The 24,359-nt window shown below is 45.2% G+C and overlaps 2 protein-coding genes across 3 annotated transcripts in view; one reads left to right on the top strand and one right to left on the bottom strand.

The window, feature by feature from the left end:
• Positions 1-949: 949 nt before the first annotated feature.
• On the bottom strand, positions 950-7,197 carry LOC140518075 (uncharacterized). The gene is made up of 5 exons (XM_072629839.1): positions 7,109-7,197; positions 6,726-6,980; positions 5,978-6,660; positions 5,761-5,865; positions 950-1,810 (listed from the first exon to the last, which is right to left on the bottom strand). The coding sequence occupies exons 1-5, from the start codon at positions 7,195-7,197 to the stop codon at positions 1,749-1,751; spliced, it is 1,194 nt and encodes a 397-aa protein (XP_072485940.1). The 3' UTR covers positions 950-1,748.
• A 333-nt stretch (positions 7,198-7,530) lies between these two features.
• L3MBTL1 (L3MBTL histone methyl-lysine binding protein 1) overlaps positions 7,531-24,359 on the top strand; it is a 70,807-nt gene continuing 53,978 nt past the window's right edge. Inside the window, exons 1-6 of one of the 2 annotated variants that reach the window (XM_072631265.1) lie at positions 7,531-13,122; positions 13,668-13,882; positions 14,515-14,656; positions 15,036-15,159; positions 15,622-15,745; positions 16,420-16,501. In XM_072631265.1, the coding sequence (XP_072487366.1) occupies positions 12,936-13,122; positions 13,668-13,882; positions 14,515-14,656; positions 15,036-15,159; positions 15,622-15,745; positions 16,420-16,501 (874 nt within the window). In that variant the 5' untranslated portion in view covers positions 7,531-12,935. Of the gene's footprint in view, positions 13,123-13,667; positions 13,883-14,514; positions 14,657-15,035; positions 15,160-15,621; positions 15,746-16,419; positions 16,502-24,359 lie in introns of those variants that run through there. The other variant, XM_072631266.1, reaches the window with a different exon arrangement.

Raw genomic sequence — 24,359 nt, 5'->3', positions numbered from 1 at the left:
CATGTTTATGAGTGATGGATATGGAAACTATAATTTTGACTGACACAGGCATCCTGAGTCAGTGGGTGAAAGGAGGGAACGTCTCCTTACTCTACGGATAAAGTCTCCTTCAACTGGCCTTTCTTTGAGTTCAGAATCATTGTAATTCCCATACATGTATATTTTCTCTAGTTTAAAGAGAATAAAAACCGCACATATACAAGCTAATTCCATTTTGCATCTTTTAAACCAAACCTCTGGAGATTGACAAGTGCCAGGCCTAGAATCAGGAAGACTCATTTTCCTGAGTTTAAATCTGGCCTTAGATACTACTAGCTGTGTGATCTTGGGCAAGTCACTTAACCCTATTTGCCTCTATTTCCTCATTTGTAAAATGAGCTGGAAAAGCAAAGGGGAAACCCTTCCAGTGTCTTTGCCAAGAAAACACCAAATGAGATCATGGAGAGTCAGTTGTGACTGAACAAGTATGCCAGGTAAATTAAAAATGTTTTCTCTTTTGATCTTCACAACAGCCCTGGGAAGTAGATACAGTTATTATTTCTACTTTATAGTTAAGGAAATTGAGGCAAACAGAGGCTAAGTGCCTTGTTCAGTTGTTCATTCACATCTGACTTCATAATCCTGTGGACCACAGCAGACCAATGCTATCCAAGGGGTTTTCTTGACAAAGATGCTGGAATGGTTCGCCATTTCCTTCTCCAGTGGATTGAGGCAAATAGAAGTAAAGTGACTTACTCAGGGTCACAGAGCTGGTAAGTATTTGAGTCTGGATTTGAACTCAGGTCTTCCTAACTCCAGGTCCATACCTCTATTAGATACCTAGATTGAAGGGATTTGGAGTCATAATGGAGAGTGCTTAAATGACAAGCTAAGCAGGTGGTATTTTTATCCTAGAGGCAATAGCGAGTCACTGAATGTTTTTTGACCAGAGGAATGACACAACCAGACCTTGTTTCATTCGAACATTATTTGACAGCTTTGTAGAACATAATTCGGAGAAGGGAGAGCCCAGGAGACTAATTAGGTACAGAGTGAAAGTCAAATATAAATTATTTTGGGGTTATATGTTATATGAATGCTTAGGGCTGTCTCTAAGGTAAATTATACCATTTTCCAATTCCAGAGTCTGTTTAAAAGGGACAATTTGAAATAGAAAAGAGGTAGTCAAAATGCAGGTGAGTGAACCAGGCAGGCATAGAGTCCCTTGGGGACTTGGGTTAACCTGTGAAGCAGTTACAGCCTCTTGTGTGTGTAAGGAAGACTGGGTTTTTTTTTCCTATGGTGGCAGGAATGCAGGACAAAGGTCACTAGCTCTTTCTGCCTACCCCCCATTACTAAGTGCCCCTTGTGACTTCCCCAAGCTTCTGGGCAATTTTGTGGTATAAGCACTAGGTGCCTGAGATATGTTGATGAGGAATGGAAGGATAAATGAAAAGTGATGTATGTGTTTAGCTCCAGCATCAGAAAAGCTTAGTGAAGGAGGAGGAGAGGCAGCTCAGGTCAGGGAATGACAATTATAAGGCTGCAAGAGAGCAGCAGCTTGCCTTCTCAACCAGGAATGATATAAAGGGAATTTATTCATTCTGACCCAGCTAGGAGTAAGGACAGGAATGTTTCTATAAAGGGGAGGTGATGAGAGAGCAAGCTCTCAACAATTGCTTTCAAGGGAACCCTTCTGTGTCTGGGACAAGTGGAGAAGAGGTAGGAATATATTGATTAGCCTCCAGGCATGTCGGCCCAGGATGGTGTCACCAGTCATGATACTTCTCTGAGGAAGAAGCAACCACAGAAAGAAGTGTCAGGAACAACTCTGTGGAAAAACAGTGACTGTTAGCTTTGGTGTGAGAGAATTGCAGTAGAAAGCAGGACTTGAATAAATACTGGCAACAGAGCGGAACAAGGGACACCACCAAGGGAGCTTGGTACTTCCCCTTGAACATGTTCCCAAAAAGATATTTTTTTCCTTTCTACTGTCTATATATATAGGTGGAGCGGAGGAGCAGACTAAGAATGATTTGGTTGTTTTATTGCCTTTATTCTTTACTTTTCTATTCTGTCTCAATTAAATGATCTGCAATTTGATCTGTGGTTTTTGCTTACTCCAAGAATATACCAAATGGGGGCTTGAGCCATCCCTGAAGAATTTTCGTTACTAAAAATATCTAATGCCAAACCTGAGATAGCAAAAAGTGAAGGAGATTCTCAGGACAGTAGGAAAGTAAGCAGTTCTCCTAGAAATGTATGCTCCTAGGTGGGGAACCATGCCATGTCCCTTTGATTTGGTCCTGGAGCTCTCCTTCCTACTGCTCTTCTATTTCACCTTTATTATTTGATGGAGTGCCTCCCTGTGCCTTCAGAACTGCCTGCCATTCCCTGCTTCTTTTCTGAATTGCTCCTAAAAATAATAATAGCTAACATTTTTATAGTGCCTGCTATGTGCCAGGCACTGTACTAATCACTTTACAAATATCTCAGTTGATCTTCCCAACAACCCTATGAAATAGGTACTTTGAAAGTCCCCATTTTACAGATGAAGAAACTGAGGCATAAAGAGATTAGGTGACTTACCCAAGGTTACTTGCTAGTAAATGTCTGGGGATGGATTTGAACTCAGGTCTTGCTGACCCCAGGCCTCTATTCCCTGTACCACTTACTTGCTATTTACTAAAGTTGTCATGTGTCACTATATACTATTTCTTCCTCAAGGAGAATATTATGACTCTTATAAAACCACTCTTAGCCAGCAAGCCCAGGGCTTACCAACACATTTTCAGTTCTTTTATTAGTCATGCCTATATATACCACTCTTGACTGTCACACAAAAAGATTGCTCAGTCAGATGTCAAGATCTTACTATTCATGTACACCGTTCCTCCTTCTTCCCTCCCCCCCAAAAAATTCCAGTGTCCCCAATCCTAGCTGGGTCAGGGTAAATAAATTCATTTCTTCTCTTCCTTGATCCAGAATACAGGCTATATGCCTCCATCCTCTGCCACCATCCATATGATCTACACTTCCCACTGAGTCTTTCTGAGCCTGGGAATAAATGCATGCACAACTTCTCATTTGCCCTTTCCATGTCCATCATGGCAGCTAGTGTTCAACCATGAAAAGTACCTACAAACCTAAAGGAGATATTAACACTGGAGTGCAACAGGTGAAGCTGGTGACCTTCACCCTGCAATCCTGCTGCCACAGCAAAAAGTCCCTGTACCCTCTATATATGCACATAGGTGAATATCTCAGGTACACACACACACACACACACACACACACACACACACACACACACACACACACACACACACACCCATACTGTCTCCCTAAGACACTGCTGCCTGGTCTCAGCAACACTGCAAATCCCCCAAGGAGCTGAAGAACTTCCAGGGGGACCTGCGACCCACACTGTCACTGGGTCACTGGGTCACTGGGTGATTTGGGAACAAACACTTCATTCTATTCATTCTGGTAGGAATCTCTGTCCCTTCTCTCTCTATCCCTACTAATCTGTTCCTGGAGTCCCTGAGGTGGCACAATGGATAGAGCACTGCCCCTAGAACCAGGAAGTACTGAGTTCCAACCTAGCCTCAGGAGAGTACTAGCTGTGCAGCCTTGGCCAAGTCACTTAATCTCTTTAGGCCTCAGTTTCCTCATCTGTAAAATGGGGATAGTAATAGCACTTAACTCTCAAGGCTATTGTGAGGATAAAATGAGATAATATTGGTAAAGTACTTCACAAATGTTAGAGTACTACATAAAAGCTAGTATAATTATTATCATTATGTCCATGAATTTATCTTGTTGCCACTCATGATATCTCCTAAGTGAGACAGCTTGCCCTTCTTACATAGTACATTAGAAGGAATATGGGATCTGTAGTCAAAAGATCTGGGTTCAAATATTGCCTTTCCCTGTGACCTTGGACAAGTCACCACCTCCTGGGCCCTCAGTTTCCTCATCTGTAAAATGAGAGAGTTGTTGTCTCATGTCCCTGCTATCTGTAGCTCCCTTCAAACGCCAAGCCACCTCTGGATTTTAATAAAGGATTTCTTTTCTGAGGCAGAGTAAACGTCTATATAAAACCACTACAGAGTTATCAATAGAAATGTCTGGAGTTAGTGATAAGCTTCCTAATCTTAGCTAGTTTCACCTGGAAATCAGGCCAGGGCCCCAGGTCTGTGAGATTATAGCTGTGAGTCGCTCACTCAACCATTCTTTCCTTCTAAAGCTTTGGGCTCCAATTCTACTACACATGTCCTAAGGGTAAAAATGACACCTACTTAGGTTATATCTACAGTATAGAATTCCTCTGCTCCAAATACGCCAGAAATATGGCTTCCTTACACAGCCCAGATCAATGACTCCGTTTGTCATCATTCCCCGGGGATGAATCTGTGCTCAGTATTGGCACTTTCCTTTATCAGAAATAATAAAAATTTGGCGGTACCATATTCTGGGCGTGAGGCTTCATTTAAATATAAAAGCTGTTGATGAAGCCAGATTTTAAATCAGCACAGGGTGGCCAGGGCTTTGTCCCAGGCATGCTTTGTTCCTCCCTGGATTCATTGGCCAATCTGATCTGTTCTCTTTTTTCCTCTTTTGAGCTGTCAGTCCCCAAAGTCCTGAGGATATCATGACTCTCTCCCAGAACTGCCTTTCCATTCAGGTAGAATTTGTGAACCTCCACCAAATGGAATATCCCAAACCAGTACAACCTCTGTAGGGGGATGAGAAGTGAAGGCAAAAAAAACTCTGGTCCCAAGTTCAAATCCCTCCTTTGCCACTTACAATGTGTGACTTGAAGTATGTCATTTAACCTCCCTTGGCCTCCTTTTCTTCATCTGTAAAATAAGAGATTGGACTAAATGGTTTCTTAGATCCTTTCTAGCTCAAAATCAGTGATGATGATGATGATGACGACGATGATGATACTGAGTTTTTCCATCCCTGCTGGCAGTACTGGTGGCCATCCATAGGCCTGATTCTGATACTGATCAGCAAAAAAGCTTTAATCTGCTCCATTTTTCCAACCACTCCCTACACGCAGCCTGCCCCTCCTTAGGAAAGCTAGTGGCCCTCTGCCCCTGAAAGCTCATCATATTAATGCCAAACTCAGTGCAGACACCCCAGCTTTAGCCCTTCTATAGCTATTAGCCTCAGCCTCCCAAGAACTAGGAACTGCAGGAATGGGTTGCCATGCCTAGCTATGATCCTGTATTAAAAAATTGCTCTCATCCAGTTAGCAATGTGGCATAGAGAAAAGAACACTGGACTGGGAATCAGGAGACCTGGCTTCTAGCCCTTGTTCTGCCACCATAATGCTACGTGACCTTGGACAAGTGACTTTTCTAGGTATGTTTCTTCCCCAGTCCAGCAGTGGAAGCAGGGTTGAACTAAATGCTGTTGAAGGCGTCTCATAGCTCTGTCATCCTATAATTATCATGATTCATCCACTCAAAAATATTTATTAAGAACCTCTGTGTAAGTCAGTGGCTGGGTGCTACAAGGCACATAGGGGTGAATAATGATCTTGTTTTACATAACACTTTAGGAATGGAAAATGCTTTTATATATGAACTAATTTCATCCCCACAATTATCTTCCCAGGGTGGCAATGCAAAGATTATTGCATTATTTTGCACATGAGGAAGGTAGGGTAGGTTTTCCAGTGCAGTAGGGAGGACAGACAGCAGCCTTAGAGAATCAGAGGAAAGGCTGAGAGAAGAGACGGGGTGGCAAGGGTGGAACTGGTTCACTGACTTGGATAAAATAAGAACAGCAGCTGACGGGCTCCTAGGTATCCTGAGATCAGCTTAGGTGAGCTCCCAGCCAGGACAAGGTGTTTTGAATGGCCTGCGGCAAGGTCTGAAAAATTACAGAATGTATCTGTTAACTCTTCCCCATCTTCTTGCAGAAAAAAAATCTGGTCCCTCTTCCACACAAGAAGCATTCAGGTATTTGATCATCTCCCACCTACCCCAAGCCTTTCCTCTCCCGGCTGGACACCTCCAGCTCCTCAGAGCACAATTTTCAGGACCGGGAGTGGGGCAACAGACTGGAGAGTTAACCACCCGGATCCTGGGCTTGTGGCCGCAAGCTGAGGCCAAGGGGAGGCCCCAGCCGTCCGCCCGCCTCCCGGGGCTCCTTCCCGGGGCAGGGGGATCAGTACACGCTGCCTTGATAAGCCAGGGGTTGGGCGTCCGAGCTTTTCCTCCGTCCCAGTGCGGCGGGGTGAAACAGGTGCGGAGCGGCCCAAACTCGGCTGGCCAGGCCGGGCGCCGGGCCCCTGCGCACGCCTCTCCGCACTCGGACGACCGCAGGCCGGGACGCAGGCTCGGAGGCTGCAGGGGGTCGCCTCCAGCCCCCACCCCACCGCTAAGCCGAACCCAAAGCCGCGTTGCGGTCCCCCGAGCCCGCACGCAGACACCTGCCCCGATGCCCCCTGGCTCCAGGGGAAGGTTCCCATTCGGGGAGCCGGCCGCGCCGGGGCGGGGGCTCGGCGCCGCGCGGGCCCCCGCCCCGGCCCAGTGGATATTAAATATGCTTGGCTTGTCAATTTCTGGCCCGTACGTTTCTGCAGAGGAGGCGGGTCCGCCCCCCGTGCGCGCAGGCGCGCGCCCAGCCTGGGAAGCCGCAGGCTCCGCGTCCGGTGACCACGGGCTGGTTGGTGGAGGTAAGGAATCGGGTCAGAAAGTCATTTATACACCTCTTGAAATCTCCCAAACGCAGCCGGCGGAGGGGCTCCTCGGGCTCCCGGGCCCCGGCCCCCCTGCTGCGCGCGGGGCAGGGGCTCCGGAGCAGCCCCCGCTCCGGCCTCGGCCAAGTGGACCGCCTTCCGTGGGCACGTCCGTAGCGAGGGGGGAGTGGGGCGGGGGGGAATGGAGATGTTCGAGAAAATCCCTGTGGAAGTGGGTTTGGCCGCCTCGCGGCGCGGGAAGACGGGGGGGCTGGGCCCGTCTTCGGGGCGTTTTCTGGCTAACCTGGGAGAGTTTGGGTGTGTTGTGTTTTTTTGATGCAGCCCAGTAAGAGTTTTAATTAATGCAGAGGAGGGGGGCCGGAGAGGGCAGATTTTTCCTTTTCGGGAAAATGGGTCATTTCCCAAACTTACTTTTTTTTCCCCCCTTTCATTGATTTTTTTTCTGGGAAAGGAACATGAGATCTGCGTCGGGGGGACGGGAATAAAAAGAATTCCGCCATTTTGATGTTTTAAAAAAAGTAAAGTGGGTTCGGGATGACGAGGGCCGGGAGCCAGGGCTGCCGAGGCGGGGCGGGGGCGGCGGCTGCGGGTGGGCGAGGGCCGGCGAGCCCGGAGCGCAGCCCGGAGCGGAGCCCGGGGCGCCGGGGCCGGCGAGCCCGGAGCGCAGCCCGGAGCGGAGCCCGGGGCGCCGGGGCCGGCGAGCCCGGAGCTGTCCCCGCGCAGCGCGCTGGGCAGAGGGTGCTGACCGAGGGCCGGGAGCCCGCGGGGCGAAGCTGGCAGCGGTCTCCCGCTTTCGCCGGTGGGGAGGGGTACCTGATGTTTGCAGGGGAGAGAGGGATAAAAAGAGGAGGGACGAGGAGAGGGCCGGATGCCTGCCGAGCCATGGGAGCAGGGGTTCCGGGCCTGGCCACGGAGAGGCTTGAAGGGCCACCCCCTCACAGCCCCCAGTGCCCATCAGCAAAAAGCTCCGCGTCCTTCCTGAGCCCTGTGGTGTGGCCTCGGCCTTGTCAGCAGGTGGAAGAGTCCTGTAGGTAAAGAAGACAGTACTCTCCCCACCAACCCCTGACACGTGAATATCTCTTCTGTAAGGTCAAGGTAAACTTTCTTTTCTTCCAATCTGGGCTGTTCCAGAAACCTTGGGAGCTAGGGTCCCCGATCTGTGGGAGGACACTGTCAGTGCATCGTGGGTGCCCACAGCCCACTGGGGGAGACCATTCAACTCATGAAACAGGCTCTGGAAGAATTACAAAGTTTAGAGAAAATGGGGACGCTTCTATGCCTCTGGAGCTCATATTTCAATTTTACGTATGCATGTCCTCCAGGCAGTGATACTGAAGGTTGAAGGGGGAATGCTGTTATCCCCATTTTACAGATGGAGAAAATGAGGCTCCAAAACCTTGTTAACTTTGTCAGCCATAGAGCTACATGTGATAAATACACAAATATGACAAGTAGGTTACAGTGGGGGAAAAAATGCTGAATATGGATTCAGGTAACCTGGGTTCACATCCATTTACTCTTATGACCTTGATTACATCACCCAACCTCAAAGCCTTAATTTCTGTCAATGAAAAATGAGTAATTGGACTTGAGGTCCCCTAAGGTCTGTTACAGCCATGAATCTATGAATGCAAAATAGCAACAAATAAAATATAATATAGGCATGGAAGATACAAGCAAAATGTTTTGTGAGGTCGCAGGACAGAATTGAGTCAATGTCCAGGGAAGGCTTCCTAGAGTTGAGCTTTAAAGGAATTTCCAGCATTGGAGTGGTTTGGGAGAGGCCATTCTAGACTTTGGGAACAGGGAGCAAGGAAATGGGAAAGAAAAGGGGAACCTCAGTCTGGTGCTTAGAGTACCTGGGAGGGCAGTAATGTGAGTGAAGGGTGTTCTCCCATCTCTATTATTTGTAATCTTTACCTTCCTTCCAAGCCCAAGTATGACCCATTCCTCCTTGAAGTCTTCCCTGATTTCTCTTACTCCAAGATTCTGTAACTAGTCTGAGTTAAAGATAAATAAGAATTCATTTTAATGAATATTTATTGAGTTCCTACTGGATGCATCAAAATCAGGCCTCTGGTGCCTAAACCCCTAAATTCTTTGTTTGTCAGAGGTCTGATGCTAGGTATTTTTTTTTTTTTTTACTTTTTTTATGCCAGTCTAATGGGGTTACAGAAAGAGATTGGCCAAAGATTCCTAACTTCCCATTTAAAAAAATCTGTTCTCTGTGAATTTATTTAAAGCTAATTATATCTTACAGCCTATCCCACCTCTTGGGATAACATGTTCCATAAGTTGATTCCCTGCTGTGGATGGTTGGACTTCCTTTGCTTTGTCCTAAATTTACCTCTTTCAAGTTTGTGTAGAGCCCCCCTTGAAGAATCTGGGATATGGTGAACAACTCCCTCTTCTCCCCCAGCACCCTTTCATGACTCCAGAGTCTTGGATGTCCCTCAAAGGCTGCCCCTCCCCAGATGGAATGAGTGGCCTCCTCTCATCTCAGATGAAAAGGTCTTATCTCTTGGATGGTGCTGTTGGATGTTTTGTGAACGTCCCCAGCTTCTTTAATGGACATGCCTTTGTTCCTTCTCACCCTGTTTATTAGGTCCCTTCTTCTCAACTTCCTGCTCCCCATTCCTTTGTATGCATGTTGTACTGATTTATCTGCCTTTGTGTGGATTCACCCCAGCAGAGGCTAAAACTCCTTAGAGGCAGGTGTTTCTTTTCTGTCTGTTTCCCCGGGGGATGTAGCAGAGTGCTTTGCATGTAGTAGGCACTTAATAAATGCTCATAGAGTTACTGCCAGATCATAGTAGGATATATGTAGAGCTGAAAGGGTCCATCTGTTCTAACCTTGTCATTTTATAGGTGAAGAAACTGAAACTCAGGAAAGGAAAGTGACTTCCTAGGACACACGCTGAGTGGGAGGCATAGCTGAAATTTGAACTTGGGTCTTCTCACTCCAAATCTGGCCTCTCTCTCCACTGTTCCACTCTGCCTCCTGAGAATCTGTTTATAGTACACTTATCTAAACTGCTTGTTTGGAGAAGCAAATTACTTTTCAATGTACCCATGTACCATTTATACTTAAATGCCTTTCTAGAATGTAAACTAGTACCTAACTGCCTTAAAAAAAAAATCCATTCACTTAAAAAAATGAACGGTTTTCTCCCAGAGGGTAATTATTCTCCTGTCCTCTCCTACACAGTGTCCCTGCTGATTTGTAACTGCTTTAGTCTGATAAGGCTCATCCCCAGAACTGCTGCTGCTGCTGCTGATAGCTCCCTAGAAACCTAGAGATCAGGTTAGAGTTGAATCAGGAACAGCCAGAGCCAGGCCTTCTTCCTAACTGGGGCCTTTGTGCCCCAGGAGCTGAGCTGGAGCTGCTTAGGTGTCAGAATTCAATATAGCTAATACTTACAATTTATAAAGTTTGTTATGTTTGTCATTGTTGGGGTTTAGACTTGTGTCTACCCAGGGACACCAAAAACTGTTGCAGTGTCCACCTTGGGACACCAAAAACTTATGGTTTCATGATGTGTTATGATGGAACCATCTCAAAGAATTCAGTCAGACCACCTTTAATCCAAGTATAGGCATTTATTGAGATTGATGCCTCTCATGAAGCCAGCTAAGTTCCAAGAGGAACCAGCAACTTCAGAGAGAGCAAGATGGATTTTTATAGGGTAAAGAGTCAATTACATAACAGAAATTATGAATATTAAAAAGGCAGGAGGGATTTGTTAAGGGATTAGGTAATAGGGGAGGGATCCTGGCCCCAGTGGAACTGTGAGTGTGATTACCCACAATGCATACAGAAAAACCCATTTGGGAATGTGTGTATGTATGATAGATATTATAATGAGCCCCTCTATGTCATAAGTTCACTCTAGGTCAGTTCTTTGCTGTCATTCCACAGGTGCCTACTTAGGGAAGGTCCGTTGTTTTGGGATTCACATCCTGCTTGGGCATCCTAGCAGTGCTGCTTTCTGATTGCCTGACTATCATGGTTCTGTCTGAGACTAGATGGATGTGGTTATGGTTGAGTGCATAGACACACCTGCTGTTTCTGTGGGAAATATAATGAATGAGGCTGGGGGTGGTGGCTAGCTAGAGGCAGTGGCTGGCACCCATCACATGGACACTCCTGCTGTTCTGTGAGAAATATGAGTTCATGGACACACCTGTTGTTCTAGTGAGCAGTGAGATATATGAAGTATTTAGGATATTGAGTGGGGGAGACTGGGTGGGGGGAGTGTCTAGGTAGGGGCAGTGGGCCTGCTGTTCAGTGGGGCCTTTAAGGAAGTTAGAATATTGAGGCTGGAGGCAACTTTATTAGGATTCCATCATTATCTTGTATGGTCCTCATCTCAACCTGGAAAGGAAGGTGCTATTGTTATTATCCCTGTTTTACAGATGAGGAAACTGAGTTTGGGAGAGGTTTAGTGACTTGCCCAGGAATCACACAGAGAGTAAAGGATTGAGATAGGATTTAAATTCAGGTCTTCTTGTCTCCCAAGCCCACTATCCACCATCCCAAGAGCACTATCTACTATGCCTTCCACCCACCTTTCTTTTCTTGGGGAGGAAGCTTCAGTTTCTTTGTATTTCTTTTGATTTCAGGTTAACGTTTTATGTTTGTTGGAGTTTAGAGGGTTATTTTTTAACCACATATGGCAAGGGTTGATCTCCTTGGCCTCCTGTTCCTGACACTCCCTGCACAGTGAGCTTAACCTTACCTGGCCCAGGCCAACGTAGAGGCAGTTCTAGTTTGTTGTCATCATTGGAGACTGGTCACTCTCTTCTCAATGCTTGTTGACTTGTAGCCACCTAGGCAGGTAGTGGGGAAGGAAAGCATGTCAGAGGAAGGTCTCAGAGTCAAAAGGCCTTGGCCCAAGGCCTAGCTTCACTCTGGAACCTTGAGCAGGTTACTTCATAGAAGTCAAACTTGTGATTTCATTTGTCTAAGGAACTCCCAGGTAAGGAAATTCCTTCTACCAAAGCAAGTCAGCACCTTCTCTATGGCTTACAGTCTTTAAAAGTTGCCTGTGGCACTGAGAGGTTAAGTGATTGGTTCAAGGTCAAACAACCAGAATGTGTCAGAGGTGGGACTTGAACTATAGCCCTCTTGGCTTTGAGGCTCTTCATCCACTCTGCCATATGGAGAGCCATAGTCCTGTAGAATTAGAATTGGAAAAGTCCCCCAAGGGCATTTAATACATGCTCCACATTTACCAAAGTCACACAGGCAGTAAGTAACGTGAGGCAGCCCAATTCCATTGCTGGACAGCTCTAATTGTAAAAAAAAAAAAAAAAACATACCAAAATTCCTTACGGACATCTGCTTTCCTTATTGGTTCTCAGTCTGTCCTTTGGGACCATGCATAATTCAATCCCTCTTTGTCTTAATAGTCCTTGAGCTGTTGAAGACTGTGATCACATCTACCCTTGTGTCTGGTCCTCTCCAAGCTAAGCATTTCTAATTCCTTCAACCTGTCCCAAATGTGACATGGTCTCCTGCCTCCCCATCTTGACCATTCTCCTTTAGATTTGCTCCAGCTCTTTAGCGACCCTTCTAAAATGTAACCTCGGAGCAGGGTGCCATGATCCTAGTTTCCTGGTGTCTAAGTACATCTAGTTATATCGGAGGCTCTTCCTGTGAGTATTTTTGCTCTATTGGATTGAATATTGAAGAGTGTTCAGTGCTTCTTTCCTAACACAGAAGAAAGAGCACTGACTCTGGAGTCAGAGGAACAGAGTTGAATTCCTACCTTTCTTTTACATATGTGATCTAGGGCAAATCATTTAGTCTCTCTGGACCTCAGTTTCCTCATCTGTAAAGTGAGGGTGTTGGATACAATGGCGTCCAAGGTCCTTTCTAGCAATACATCTATGATTCTATGAGATGGGTATGAATTTCTATCTTTTCCCTCTTTTCCAAGATCTGGGGTCTTCAAACAAATTGAAGGTACCTGCAAATGACTTTGAAGGTTCCTATGAACACCTTTGCTTCCTTACCTGATGCATGACTGGGAACTAGAGAATTGGCCTGTGTGAATTTTCCTCGGGTCTCCTTGGGGTAGGAAACCACTAGACTGAACATGTTTTTCTTGAACCCCAACATGCTGTGATAAATGTATCTATGGTAAAAGCCAACAGGGATGAGTCAGGCCCATCTTTGGGGAAACTCATTTCCTGGGGCTGAAACCTCTTTTGGGGCCCACTTTCCATTGAATTAATGATCCCTTTTCTGTTGGGGGTCTTATGTGCAGGTGGCTGGTGGGGCCTTGGGTGGCCCATGGATGGGAGAGTGGAGATGGAGATGTTGAGGACCTTGAAGGGCACTGCTGCTGGGGAGGTCAGCGTCCACCTGGTTGCCAACGACAGCACTGGCCACCTGCCAGCCACCACCTTCATCATCCCAGGTGCCCCTGGGCCCCAAGTCCTCAGGCATCCAGGGGCCCCATCACTGCCTTTCCTCTGTCCTCCAATGACTCATGGCAGGGTGGGAGCTTAGAGAGAACTTCCCACTGGTCAGCCAAGAAGCCAGGCATGCCCACTCCAGCTATGTTGTCTTATATCCCTGAATATACCCGGGGCCCCAGTACTCCTGGAAACCCTCTCATGCTTCTGCTTCTGAGGTCCCCTCATCTGTGCCAGCGGGGCCAGGGAGCTGAGAGGCCAGCCATGGGATGACCCAGGTTTGCTCTCTTTGGGCTCCCTTGGTCCCCAGCAGCATCCTGGCTAGAAATCTCCAGGCCATGTCTGGAGAACCCTTTCTTCCCAGACTTTGTCCAGTGGACAAGAGATTATTGGGATAAATAGTATTTCAGTCCTGTGTGACGGTCCCTACTAGCTCCCAACATTAGGGAATATGGTGGGACATGGAGAAGCAGGACTTAGGACAGCAGGTGATGGAATGACGAGGCTCTTTGGGGGCTTGTTCACTCTCTCTATGTTCTTCTCTCAGCCAACACCACAACCATCAGCCTCCCCACCAATACCTTAGAGATCCCCCGGTTCCCCAGGGAGTCTACAAGAGCAGGAGGATCAGAGCGGGCCCCAGGGAGTGAGCCTGTCACAGCAACGGTCCTCCCCCAGCTCAGTTCAGGGCAGGCTGGCAACACTGTCCGAGTGCTTGAGTGGAAGGATGGGGCAACCTCCCTACCTGGGAGCAACCTACGGGTCAGTCAATATGTGAGGAAAGTATCCTCGGCCATCATGGCATAAAGTTGGTGGGAAGTGTGGGACCCTTTGTGAGGGAGATGGCTAAGCTCAGTATGGTGTGATATCAGTGGGAATCAATGTAAAGAATGCTGTCATTGGAATTAGAAGAGGTGAGTTCAAATCTACCCTTCAGACACAACACCTGTATACCTGTGGACAGATCACCTAAGGTCCCTGGATCTCCATTCCCTCATCTGTAAAATGAAGGGGTTGGACCAGGTGGCTTCTGACTATGACCATGACTGTATGATCCCAACTTAAAAGAGAAAGGGCTCAGCAGAACACCTCTCCCTGTCCCCTAAATGGCCCAAAGGGAGGGCAGAAGTATTTACAAAGACATTCTCCACATTCCCCAGCCACCACCACCCCCAAATGCTCAGTTTCTGAACCCAGACTTGAACTAATGTCCTTGTGATTCTTTTTCTGGGAGTCCCCTCTCGGCCTTCGTCCCATCCCCTCAGGACCTTCCCCCGCATGAAGGCCTGTGCCAGTGTGAAGGTGGGGGAAGGGGACTTGTTACCCTTGTTAGGCCTGGAACAAGGAGGAAGAGGGCTGATTGGAGCTGGCTTACTCTCCCCTCTCTCTACCAGCTGCGGATCAGTGACTATGGGACGCTGAAGGTGGTGGGCACAGACAAGATAACCTCCCCAGAGCTGCTCCGGGAAGACTCAGACCCAGACAGAGCTCCTCAGGGCCCAGTGGGTGGTGGTGATGCTGTCTCCCAGATGCAGGGTAGGGCATTCTCCAGGCTGAGTGCTGGACCTTGAGTCCAGAGAAGAAGTGTGCTCCTAAAGGGGTGTGGGGGGAAGCTTTTGTAGGACTCCTTCCCAGTTAGGCTTGTGGTCTGGCAGCTGAGTCCAGATTCCCTTTCCCTGGGATCTTTCATGCTTGAAATTCCCCTGGGCTTAAATCAGAAGTTCAAGGCAGGAGTGGGGCATTTGTGGGGGGAGGTAAAAGGGGAGGTTAGGTCATTGAATTCAAGACTCTCCAAGTTCACCTTTTACCTAGAGGAGGGAGGGAGGCAGAGACACCTGTGGTGATGGATTGAGGACCAGGAATGGAGTGGAGTTATGGGACCCTAACCACCTCACATCCTTTGGTCCTAATGCAGAATGCCCTCAGGGGCGCCAAGATGAGGAAACTTTGGGCCATTGCCACATGTGTGGGCGTCAGAATGTATCAGGGCAAATCAGGGGTTTCTGCAGCGAGCAATGCCACCGACAGTTCAAAGAACGGTAAGAGGAATGGGGACCTGGAGGGCAGGGTGAAGGGTTCCCCCATCTCAAGCCCCTCTTTGAGAGAGAGACTTCCTAGGGCCACCAGAGAACCTTTCAAACATCTAGGTCATCAGCCAGGGACTGCCCCCCAGCTCTGTGGTTAGGAAGCCAGGGCCCCTCTCTGGCCCCCACTCCCAGGTACATGTGTTTCCCCATTGGAAGGTAAACTTTTCAAGGGCAGGGAGAGTCTGCAAGTGCTTAGCACATAGTAAGTTCTTAATAAATATTTTTCTATTCATTCATTTATTTTGACATTCAGTTCATTGGATCCTGGAGGAAATTAGCTGAGGTGGGCAGGAACGCAGCCCCAGGTGTCTGTATTTTGAGGGGATAAGAACGAGGGACCTGATGTGGGCCCTGTGAAGAGAGAGAAGACCCTCATTTCCCTCAGCTCTCTCTGTTTTGTGTTCCCTCCTTCAGGTCTGTGATTGTGGAGAACTCGGGGGGCAGCACCAACACATCTGAGCTCCTGAAGCCTGTGAAGAAGAGGAAGAGGAAGGAGTACCAGAGCCCCTCCGAGGAAGAATCTGAGTCTGAACCTCTGGTAGGGAGAAAGGTCTGGGGAGAGAAAGAAGATGATGAAGCTGGTGACCCAGGCAGGGCTTAGAGGGCCCACAATGCCACCTGTGCCTACATTGATTTGTTAAGATGCTTATTGGAGTCCTAGCTATGTGTAGGGGCCACAGGCTAGGAGGTAGGGGTGGACAACTGGACTAGACCCACCCTTGTTGTCAGGGAGCTGACAGCCTGCCTTGGCAAGAAGATGGGGATGCTCTGTAGGGTGGGCATCCTGAGTCCTTGGACTCCTAAGTAACAACAGCAGCAAAGTCTGTTGGAAGAGGACATTCAGGGCCTGGGTAGCGGTGGCTACCGAGTCATACAACTTCTTCCTGAAAGGGAGAGAAAAGTGTGTGTTTGTTGGAGGTTTGAGGGTGCTAGGGGCTGGAGGACAGGTGAGGGAACAGCCTTGGGGAATTGGGGGGGAATAAAGAAAGATAGTATTGTCCAGTTTGCTCTTATGGTAGCAGCTGGGAGCTTAACCTGAGCCTAGCATACTGGATGTGTTTGAGGCCTCAGTTTCCCCATCTGTGACTGCCCACTGTCCTAAGCTCTTTGGGTGGCACATGTTTGAAAGATCATCCAGAGGGCTATGCTGATAAATTTCCCTTGGGGCAGAGACTCCATCCTAGAAACTGGGAAGAGGCTTATTTTTCACAGGAGAAACAAGAAGAACGGAAGAGCCTGGAGACCGAGCCCACCGCTGACACCCCTGAAAGTGAGGAGTGGAGTAGCCAACCTGGTATGGTATCTGTGTGTGCAGAAACAGCAAGTTCACATGGGTGGCAGTGTCTATAGAGTCTATAGAGAAGAATATTTATCATGAATGTATATGAGTAGATTTATCTGTCATTTAACTGTGATGGAATAGTACTGCAGAGCCCCAGACCAGCTACTCTCAGCCAAGTGGCACAGTGGATAGAGCACTGGGCCTGGAATCAGCAAGACTTGAGTTCAAATCCAGCCTCTAATGCTTCCTATTTGTGTGACCCTTGGCAAGTTACTTAACCCCTGCCTGCCTCAGTTTCCTCAAGTAGGGATAACGTATGGAGATAATAATAGCACCTACCTCCTAGAGTTGTTGAGAATCAAATGAGATCATATTTGCAAAGTTCTTAGAAGCACAGTGCCTGGCACATAGTAGGTGCTTCATAAATACTTGTTCCCTTCCCCTTCCATTCCCATCTCATTACCTATGTATGCATTGGAGGAAGAGGTGGGATTATTTTTTATAAAACAGTACCTGGCTCAAAGTCTTCCCCATTTCCCACTCCCCACCTCCACCTTCTCTAGGATGCTTGTTTCTCCAGCCTAGTCTTTGACAATCTAGCCCCTACAGGGGTGGTTTTAATTAGTCAATCAACAAGCATTTTTTAAGTGCCTGTTATGTTCTGGGATATAAAGAAAGGCAAAAGCAGTGCATGTCCTCAAGGGCAAGTCTAATGAGAGAATTATGTAAGTAAGTAGGTACCTAGACATTATATAGGGAATGAATGAAGGTCATTTGAAAGGGGGAAGAAGGAACACAAGTTAATTTTTTTTAGGAACAAAATTAAACTTCTCACAGGAGACACTTTATAGTTTTTTCACAGAAAGTCAAACAAGCTTCCTCTATTTCACTATTCCGTTGGCTTATTTCAGACTCAAACCCTCTGTCCCCCATTGTCCCCATGTGCTAAAAGTATGAAGTGACCCGATCCAGGTCCTGCCTGTTATTAATTCTTATCATTTTGACATGGTGGCACATTAGTGTAATCATCCATGACTGAGTGCATTGTGAGACTCTATGTGTTTGCCGCTTAAATGAACAGATATATTTTTTTCAGTTTTCAGAATTATCAAGTCCTAGATAAGTAATAGAAGGCCTTAAGTCATTGGTGGTATTTTCATCCTTGCTACCAAATTGATGGTGGGGGCTTCATGGGAGGGTCAGTTTGGGAAGTGAAAAAGCTAGTTAAGGAGATGGTATCAGAGAATAGAGTGGAGATTTTGACTGTGGCTTACACCATTAGGAATGATGGACCCTTGGCCAGGACTGGAGTATTCCTAATGAGACCAATAAAATATATATTTGCCTGGAATTTGTGAATCTAAACATGGGGGCTTTAAACTGAAAAGGGGAAAAAAAGAGAGAAAATTACACATGTAGTATATATGTTTATATGTAATCTGCCAAGATATATTGGATCAAATACAATATTGTGGTAAACAATATCTTAGAACAAAGTTAGCAGCTAAAACATCTATCTGGTCTTAGATATCTATGGGGAAACTATAGATGATAAATATAGTGAACTAGAAAAATCCATTCAAGGAGGCAGATTCAACCTTCTAGGTATCATTGAAACTTGGTGGGATGGTTTTCATGGAATACGGCCCTGTAAGGGTATATTTGATTCAAATGGAACCGAAAATATAAGAGAAAAGTAGAGTATTATTATGAATATTGGTAATCCCATAGGAGTGAAGAGCGAGCCCAGTCCTCCAAGGTCATCCATCAGCAGGAGCCATTTGTGTGAAGGCTATCTGAATCTACTGATTCTCCCTTCTGGGTTCTCCCTCTCCCAGGTTCTTAACATATTTTGGAATGCATCTCTCAGCTCTTGTTCTCATAAGCTAGTCACTCCCTTTGCCTTCATCTGCAGAAGTTCATTAATTTAGTAAGCAGCCTTAATTGAATTTTTTAAAAAGAACAATAAAATAGAAATGTTAATCCCTTAAAACATAGACAGCATATACATTCCATTTGAAGGGCAGCTGGTTGGTGCAGTGGGTAGAGCACTAGGTTTGGAATCACAAAGACTCCTCTTCCTGAGTTTAGTCTGGCCTCAGACACTTACTAGCTATGTGACCCTGGGCAAGTCACAACCCTACTGACCTCAGTTTTCTCATCTATAAAATAAGCAGGAGAAGGAATGGCTATTCGCTCCAATATCTGCCAAGAAAATCCCCAGTGGGGTCACGGAAAATCGGACACAACTAAACAACCACAAAAGCATTCTTTTTGATCTCGTGTCCAGCTCCTGTCAGAAAATTCAGTTTAGCTCTTGTTTCTTCCCCAGCCAAAGTCTTCATCCCCTAAGAATTAAGACAGTATCCATCCACAAATGTCCCAGCCCCCAGATTCAGCACAAGGTGTGAGGACACCTAAGACTCATTTTCACCATAAATGCAGAGGCTTGAAATCTAGAAGACCCCTTTACTTTCAGCTAGGGTTGGTTTGGGCCGTTTGCCTCTCTATTATTCACTCAAGCATATGAAAGGCTATGTAAGCCCCTACCCAATGCCAGGGTATACCCATGTTAGCAATCAAGAGCTTACTTATTCTGTCTGCCTTAGTCTCTACTCGTAGGGCCATTGACTTGGAGCTGGAGGGGAAGGACCCTAGAAGCCACCCAGCCCAACCTTCTCATTTGATAGGTGAGGAACCTGAGGCCCAAGTAACTTGCCCAACCTTCCACAGTTAGGAAGTGGCAAAAGGGAGATTTGAACTTGAGTCCTGTGACTCCAGTGTTCTTTCCACTTTCATACTTCCTTTCACTTTGAAAGCTTGCTGCTGTATCTATCCTTGAAGCCTGCCTTTGTTAGGAAGAGTTGATGCTTAAAGGCTTCTAAGGTTGCCAGACTAGTAGAATTTGTCTCTTGGCATTTGGAGCCTGGAGATGGGAACCCATGTTTCTCTTCTCTCCATCTTCAAAAGTGCATACATGATTCTGTATCTAATATCACCACTATCCATCTACCTTCTTTACAGATAGAAGACAAATGAAGCAAATGAACCTATGTCAGGATGTCAGTCAGTCAATAAGAATTTGTTAAGCACCTACTATGTGATACTGTGTGACTACTAGGGGTACAAAGAAGGACAAAAGATGGTCCCTGCCCTCAAGGAGCTTAGATTCTAATGGACAGTGGCCTGACAGAGCTAAACTGCCTTCTGTTACGTTCATTTGCCTGCTTCCAGTAAAAAAAAAAAGTTATTGTTTCTACAAATTCTGTGAAGTATATTTGAGACACCTGTAAGCATACATTATAAGCATCTATCAATTACATACATTAGAAACATCTATTAGTTTGCTATGACATAGTTACAGATAATTATCCCAACTACCCTGTATAGTATTTATGCAAGTCCCTCATGGAATTGGATGCAGCAAGCATGGGTATATGTTTTTTAAAAAAAGAATAACATTTATGATAACTCCACAATGAGTAGACCAAGAACAAAAGTCGCAAAATATATAACACGGAGCATCCCATCTATGTGTTAGACACATAAGTTGTGTATAATTGTTAGATGCAGAGTTGTGTGTAATTGATACATGTCACAGAGGTCAGATGCGGAAATACTATAGGTTCATATAACAGTAGCCTGTGAACACTAGCATATCAGCATGTTTATCAACAAAACATAATACAGCATTAAAAGCAGAACATTACATGCTCTCTAACTACATGGGGAACCCCTCCCCTGCTATTGCTCTTGAAGTATCATTAATTAGCTTGGTCACTAGCCCAACAGTTCTAGCATTACTATTGTGGCCTTGACTTGTAGGGTGTGATGGCTGACTGTCAGCATCCTAAGGCCTGCTGGCCTGCACTCCCTATCCTGAGCATGTAGAAGACCCAAGGTGACTAATTCTGTCTCCAGGTTTCCTGGTAGCCTCTTGGCAGAGTTGGAATGTTGAGTAAGAGGTTTTCTCTGGGCTAGACTTCCTCTTCCCTCCCTCTTGAGAGAGGTCCCCTAAATCCAGGATAAAAGAGACTCTCTACAGTTGAAGAATGGCCTCTTACTCAGAGCTCAGTTAGCTAATTGTCTATCGCTCTTGTCCTCCTGCTAACCTCACTTCTCAGTAGAACAATAGATAGTTGTGATATATCTCTTCACAGGGCCTCTTTATCAAAAATGGGATTCTTGAGTTCCATTGTTTCTGATTTACTCTGGTCTAGTCTGTTCCATTGAGGCATTTCTCTGTTTTTTTAACCAATACCAAATAGTTTTGATGACTGCTGCTTTATAATATAACCTAGAAGTACTATTTCCACTTTGTCCAGACCTCTTTTCCTCATTTCCCTTGATATTCTAGATCTTTTATTTTTCCAGATGGAATTTTGTTAATATTTATCACATTCTAAAAAGTATTCCCTTAGTAATTTGATTAATATAGTATTAAAAGTGTAAATTAACTTTTGTAACATTATCATTTTTATCATATTGGCACAACCTAGCCATGAGCACTGAATATTCCTCTAGCTATTTAAATTGTTATTTATTTCTTTAAGGAGCACTTTGTAATTGAATCTATACAAGTCTTTTGTGTGCTTTGATAGATCAAACCCCAGATATTTTACATATTTTGTAGTGATTTAGAATGGATTTTTCCTTTTATGATTGCTTCTTGGGTTTTGTAATTATCATGTAGACATGCGGTTGTTTTTTGAGGGTTTATTTTGTAGCCTGAAATTTTGCTGAAGTTATATTATCTCAATGTCTTTGCTGATTCCCAAGTATTTTCCAAGTATACCATCATATCATCATCACTTAGTAATAGTGTCATCTCCTTCTTACCTGTCTTTATGCCTTTAATTTCTTTTTCTTATCTTATTGCTGCTGCTAGCATTTCTAGAACTATATCACATAATAGTGTAGAGAGCAGGAATCCTTGCTTCACTTCTATATTTATTAGAAAAAGTTCTAGTGTATCCCTATTGCACATGATACTTGCTTTTGGTTTTAGATAGATGCTTTTTATAATATAAAACAAAAGTGCCTCTATGCCTATACTTTGTAGGGTTTTTAGCATAAATGAGTATCGTACTTTGTCAGAGGCTTTTCCTCTGCCTGTGGAGATAATCGTCGTTCTTCACAGGGTCTAACCACTCTGGAACTATTCTGTTGACTGACATGTTATCCAGTCTTCCATCCTCTTAGTTTAGTAGTTAATAATCCTGGGAGTTAGATACTACTATCACCCCCATTTTACAAATGAGGAAAACGAGGCTGAGAGGTTAAGGGACTTCTCTAGGGTCATACAGTTAGCAAGTGTCAAAAGCAGAATTCCAAGTCAGGTCTCCCTGACTCCAAGTCCAGTGCTTTATCCAAGTTTCCTTGGTATGAGAAAACTTTCTGTGGATCTTATGTCATAAGTGTTCCCTGACATATCAAGATTTCTTAATTCTGTCCAATTGCTGAAGTACATGGAAAGGAACTTGAGTGTCATATCCATCAGAACCTTCCGAGCAGAGGCCACAGCTAGAGTAGGAGGCCTCCTTCAGCCAGGTTGGGAATATGTCTTCTCTATCTCCTGAAATTCCAAAGAACAAATCAATAAGCAGCTGTGACTTACATCTAAATATCGGCAGGTATGGAGTTTAGCCTGTAACATCATTCTTGTAGCATTTTATGTAGCCACTAGAAATGCTAAATGCTGACTCCATGGAGATTTCTGTTAAAATCTTAGTCTCCACCATACATTTTTTCTATACTTGTACTTATACCTCTATACCTTGTTCACAAAAATTTTGATAGTAATCAAATCTTAGAAAAGTTCTTAGCTCTTAAAGCTCTTTGGATGTGACCAGCTAATGAGCGTTTCCATCTAATCTGGGTCAGAATTAACTCCCTGTGGAGACACTATGTTACCCACATAGTAAATAGAGGCGCTGCAAAACTGGTCACTTTTTCATTGGCAGCTTCAGCCCAACATCTTCCAGCTGATCTGACACTTTTGTTTCATTTTTTCACATTCTTCCAAAAAGTCTTCCCAAAGATGAGGACCCCCTCTAGGTATGCCAATACCTCTAGGTAGGTCATGTTCCCAACCATCTTCTCCATAAGCTGTTGAAAAGTAGTAGATGACCTAACTTATTCCTGGGGACATATGCTCAAATTAGCAGATTTTTGTTAGGCACATGAAGGCTGTGTTCTTTTACCACTGGGATTCTAATAGTATATCCTCTGCAGAGGGCTGAAAGCCAGTGGTTTACCTGGAAGACAGTCCAAAACGTCTTAAATTTGTAGCATGGTATACTGGTCTACTTTTCTTCTCTTATTCAAAAGTGCAGGAGTCTATACACATCTGGATCTTCCTGTTTTGGAGGAGGTATATAAACTATAAGATGCCTTGATGATGCTGTTGGCTAACATGATCAACATGGTCAGATGGTTTTTAAGGTCTCCTATCTCACAGAGGGCAACCTTCTAAGATGGCTCTTGAAACAGTAAGTTGGGTTGCATGCTCCATGAGCATATACCATATCCTCCTCCTACAATGAAAACACACCATGCTGTTTCCTCCTTAAACAATCATTCTGCTCCTCAGGCACTGACAAGTCACCAAATTCAAATTCCTTTGGATGCACTGTTGCTGAAGTGAAGAGGATACATGGACTGTGACCTGCATAATTACCTGCATTATTCTGTTCATATTTTGAATAGGCAGTAATTGTTCTGGATTAATGCTGACTCTTTGGAAATGTTCATTGGGTCAATTAAGTCATAGAATCATAGATGTAGAGTTGGAAGGGACCTCAAAGGACCTCCGATGAGATACCTAGAGGTTAAGTGACTTTGCTCGTGGTCACACAGCTAGTAGATGGTCTAACACAAGTTTTGAAGTCCAGCATTCCGTCCAAGTGGGATGAACTTAGGGGTGGTTGTAGAAGAAGCAATTCTTAAGTTCTCTGGGGTCTGGGTGGTGCCCTGTTCCCAACTGCATGGTTATTTCATCAGCTTCTGCTAAACCAAGGTTCCATTTGCCTCTTGTGTGAATTCAGTATGCCTATGTCCATCTCAATCAGAGATGTGAAACTCACAAACCCTCAGGCAGCCCAAAATACTTCAAGTGCAGAACCAGATGAAAATGTTTAACAAAATAAATAAAAATACATGTCCTAGATATTGTTAATTTGTGGTTTTCTAAGTCAATATACTGTGGGCAAAGATCCCTTTCTATTTGAATTTTGACACTATTGAATAACACAGCTCTCCCAGCCTTCAGCTAGAACCCACCCTGCTGCTGGTGTTCTAGCTTCATTCAGACAGTCACGTCCTCTGTTTCCTCCACCCTTTGTCCTTCTGGTATAGGCTATTTTATTCATCATTCTATGTGTCAGTAGACTTTCTATGTACATCTGTCTTGGAGTCTGGATGATAGGAATGGTTTCTCACTTGGCCTCCATGGCCTATCTATGTCAAGGTGTTTCGGAGCCAGTTGAAGGCATTTTTCTTCATTGCAGTCCTCTTTCCCATTCTCTGTCTTCTCTTCAAATCATTCTGATCTGGTCATACACAATCCACTTTCTTTCCCTTCAGGAAAAACACTGACAAATTTTTACCCAGCAAACCATGGCTCACTTGGGTCAGAGTATCCATTTCTTCATCTTCTAACTCCCAGCTTCCAGAGAAGCCTGTCCATAAATAGGCTCAAGGTACCACAAAATCAGAGAGGGTTTTCCTTTTTGATGTTGTTAGATATTAATGAACTGGACATAGGCTCCCTATAGGATCACTACTCTACTATATTGCCTCCCTAATCTGTTCCAGCATTATGGTGTATGATTCAGACTGAGTATGAGATCTCATACAGACTGAGTATGAG

Source organism: Notamacropus eugenii, chromosome 1 (assembly GCF_028372415.1).
Source record: "Notamacropus eugenii isolate mMacEug1 chromosome 1, mMacEug1.pri_v2, whole genome shotgun sequence".
Classification (NCBI taxonomy): Eukaryota; Metazoa; Chordata; class Mammalia; order Diprotodontia; family Macropodidae; genus Notamacropus; species Notamacropus eugenii.
The sequence above is the reverse complement of the archived record's forward strand: the minus strand, read 5'-3'. Positions and strand labels throughout refer to the sequence as shown.

Bases quoted from the DNA above. Each gene is read 5' to 3' on its own strand.
- LOC140518075 (XM_072629839.1), bottom strand. From the start codon at position 7,197: ATGGCGGAATTCTTTTTATTCCCGTCCCCCCGACGCAGATCTCATGTT. The intron at 6,981-7,108 runs GTAAGTTTGGGA...AAACTCTCCCAG, and splicing joins ATGAAAGGGGGGAAAAAAAA to GTTAGCCAGAAAACGCCCCG. The intron at 6,661-6,725 runs GTTTGGGAGATT...TCCACCAACCAG, and splicing joins GGAGCCCCTCCGCCGGCTGC to CCCGTGGTCACCGGACGCGG.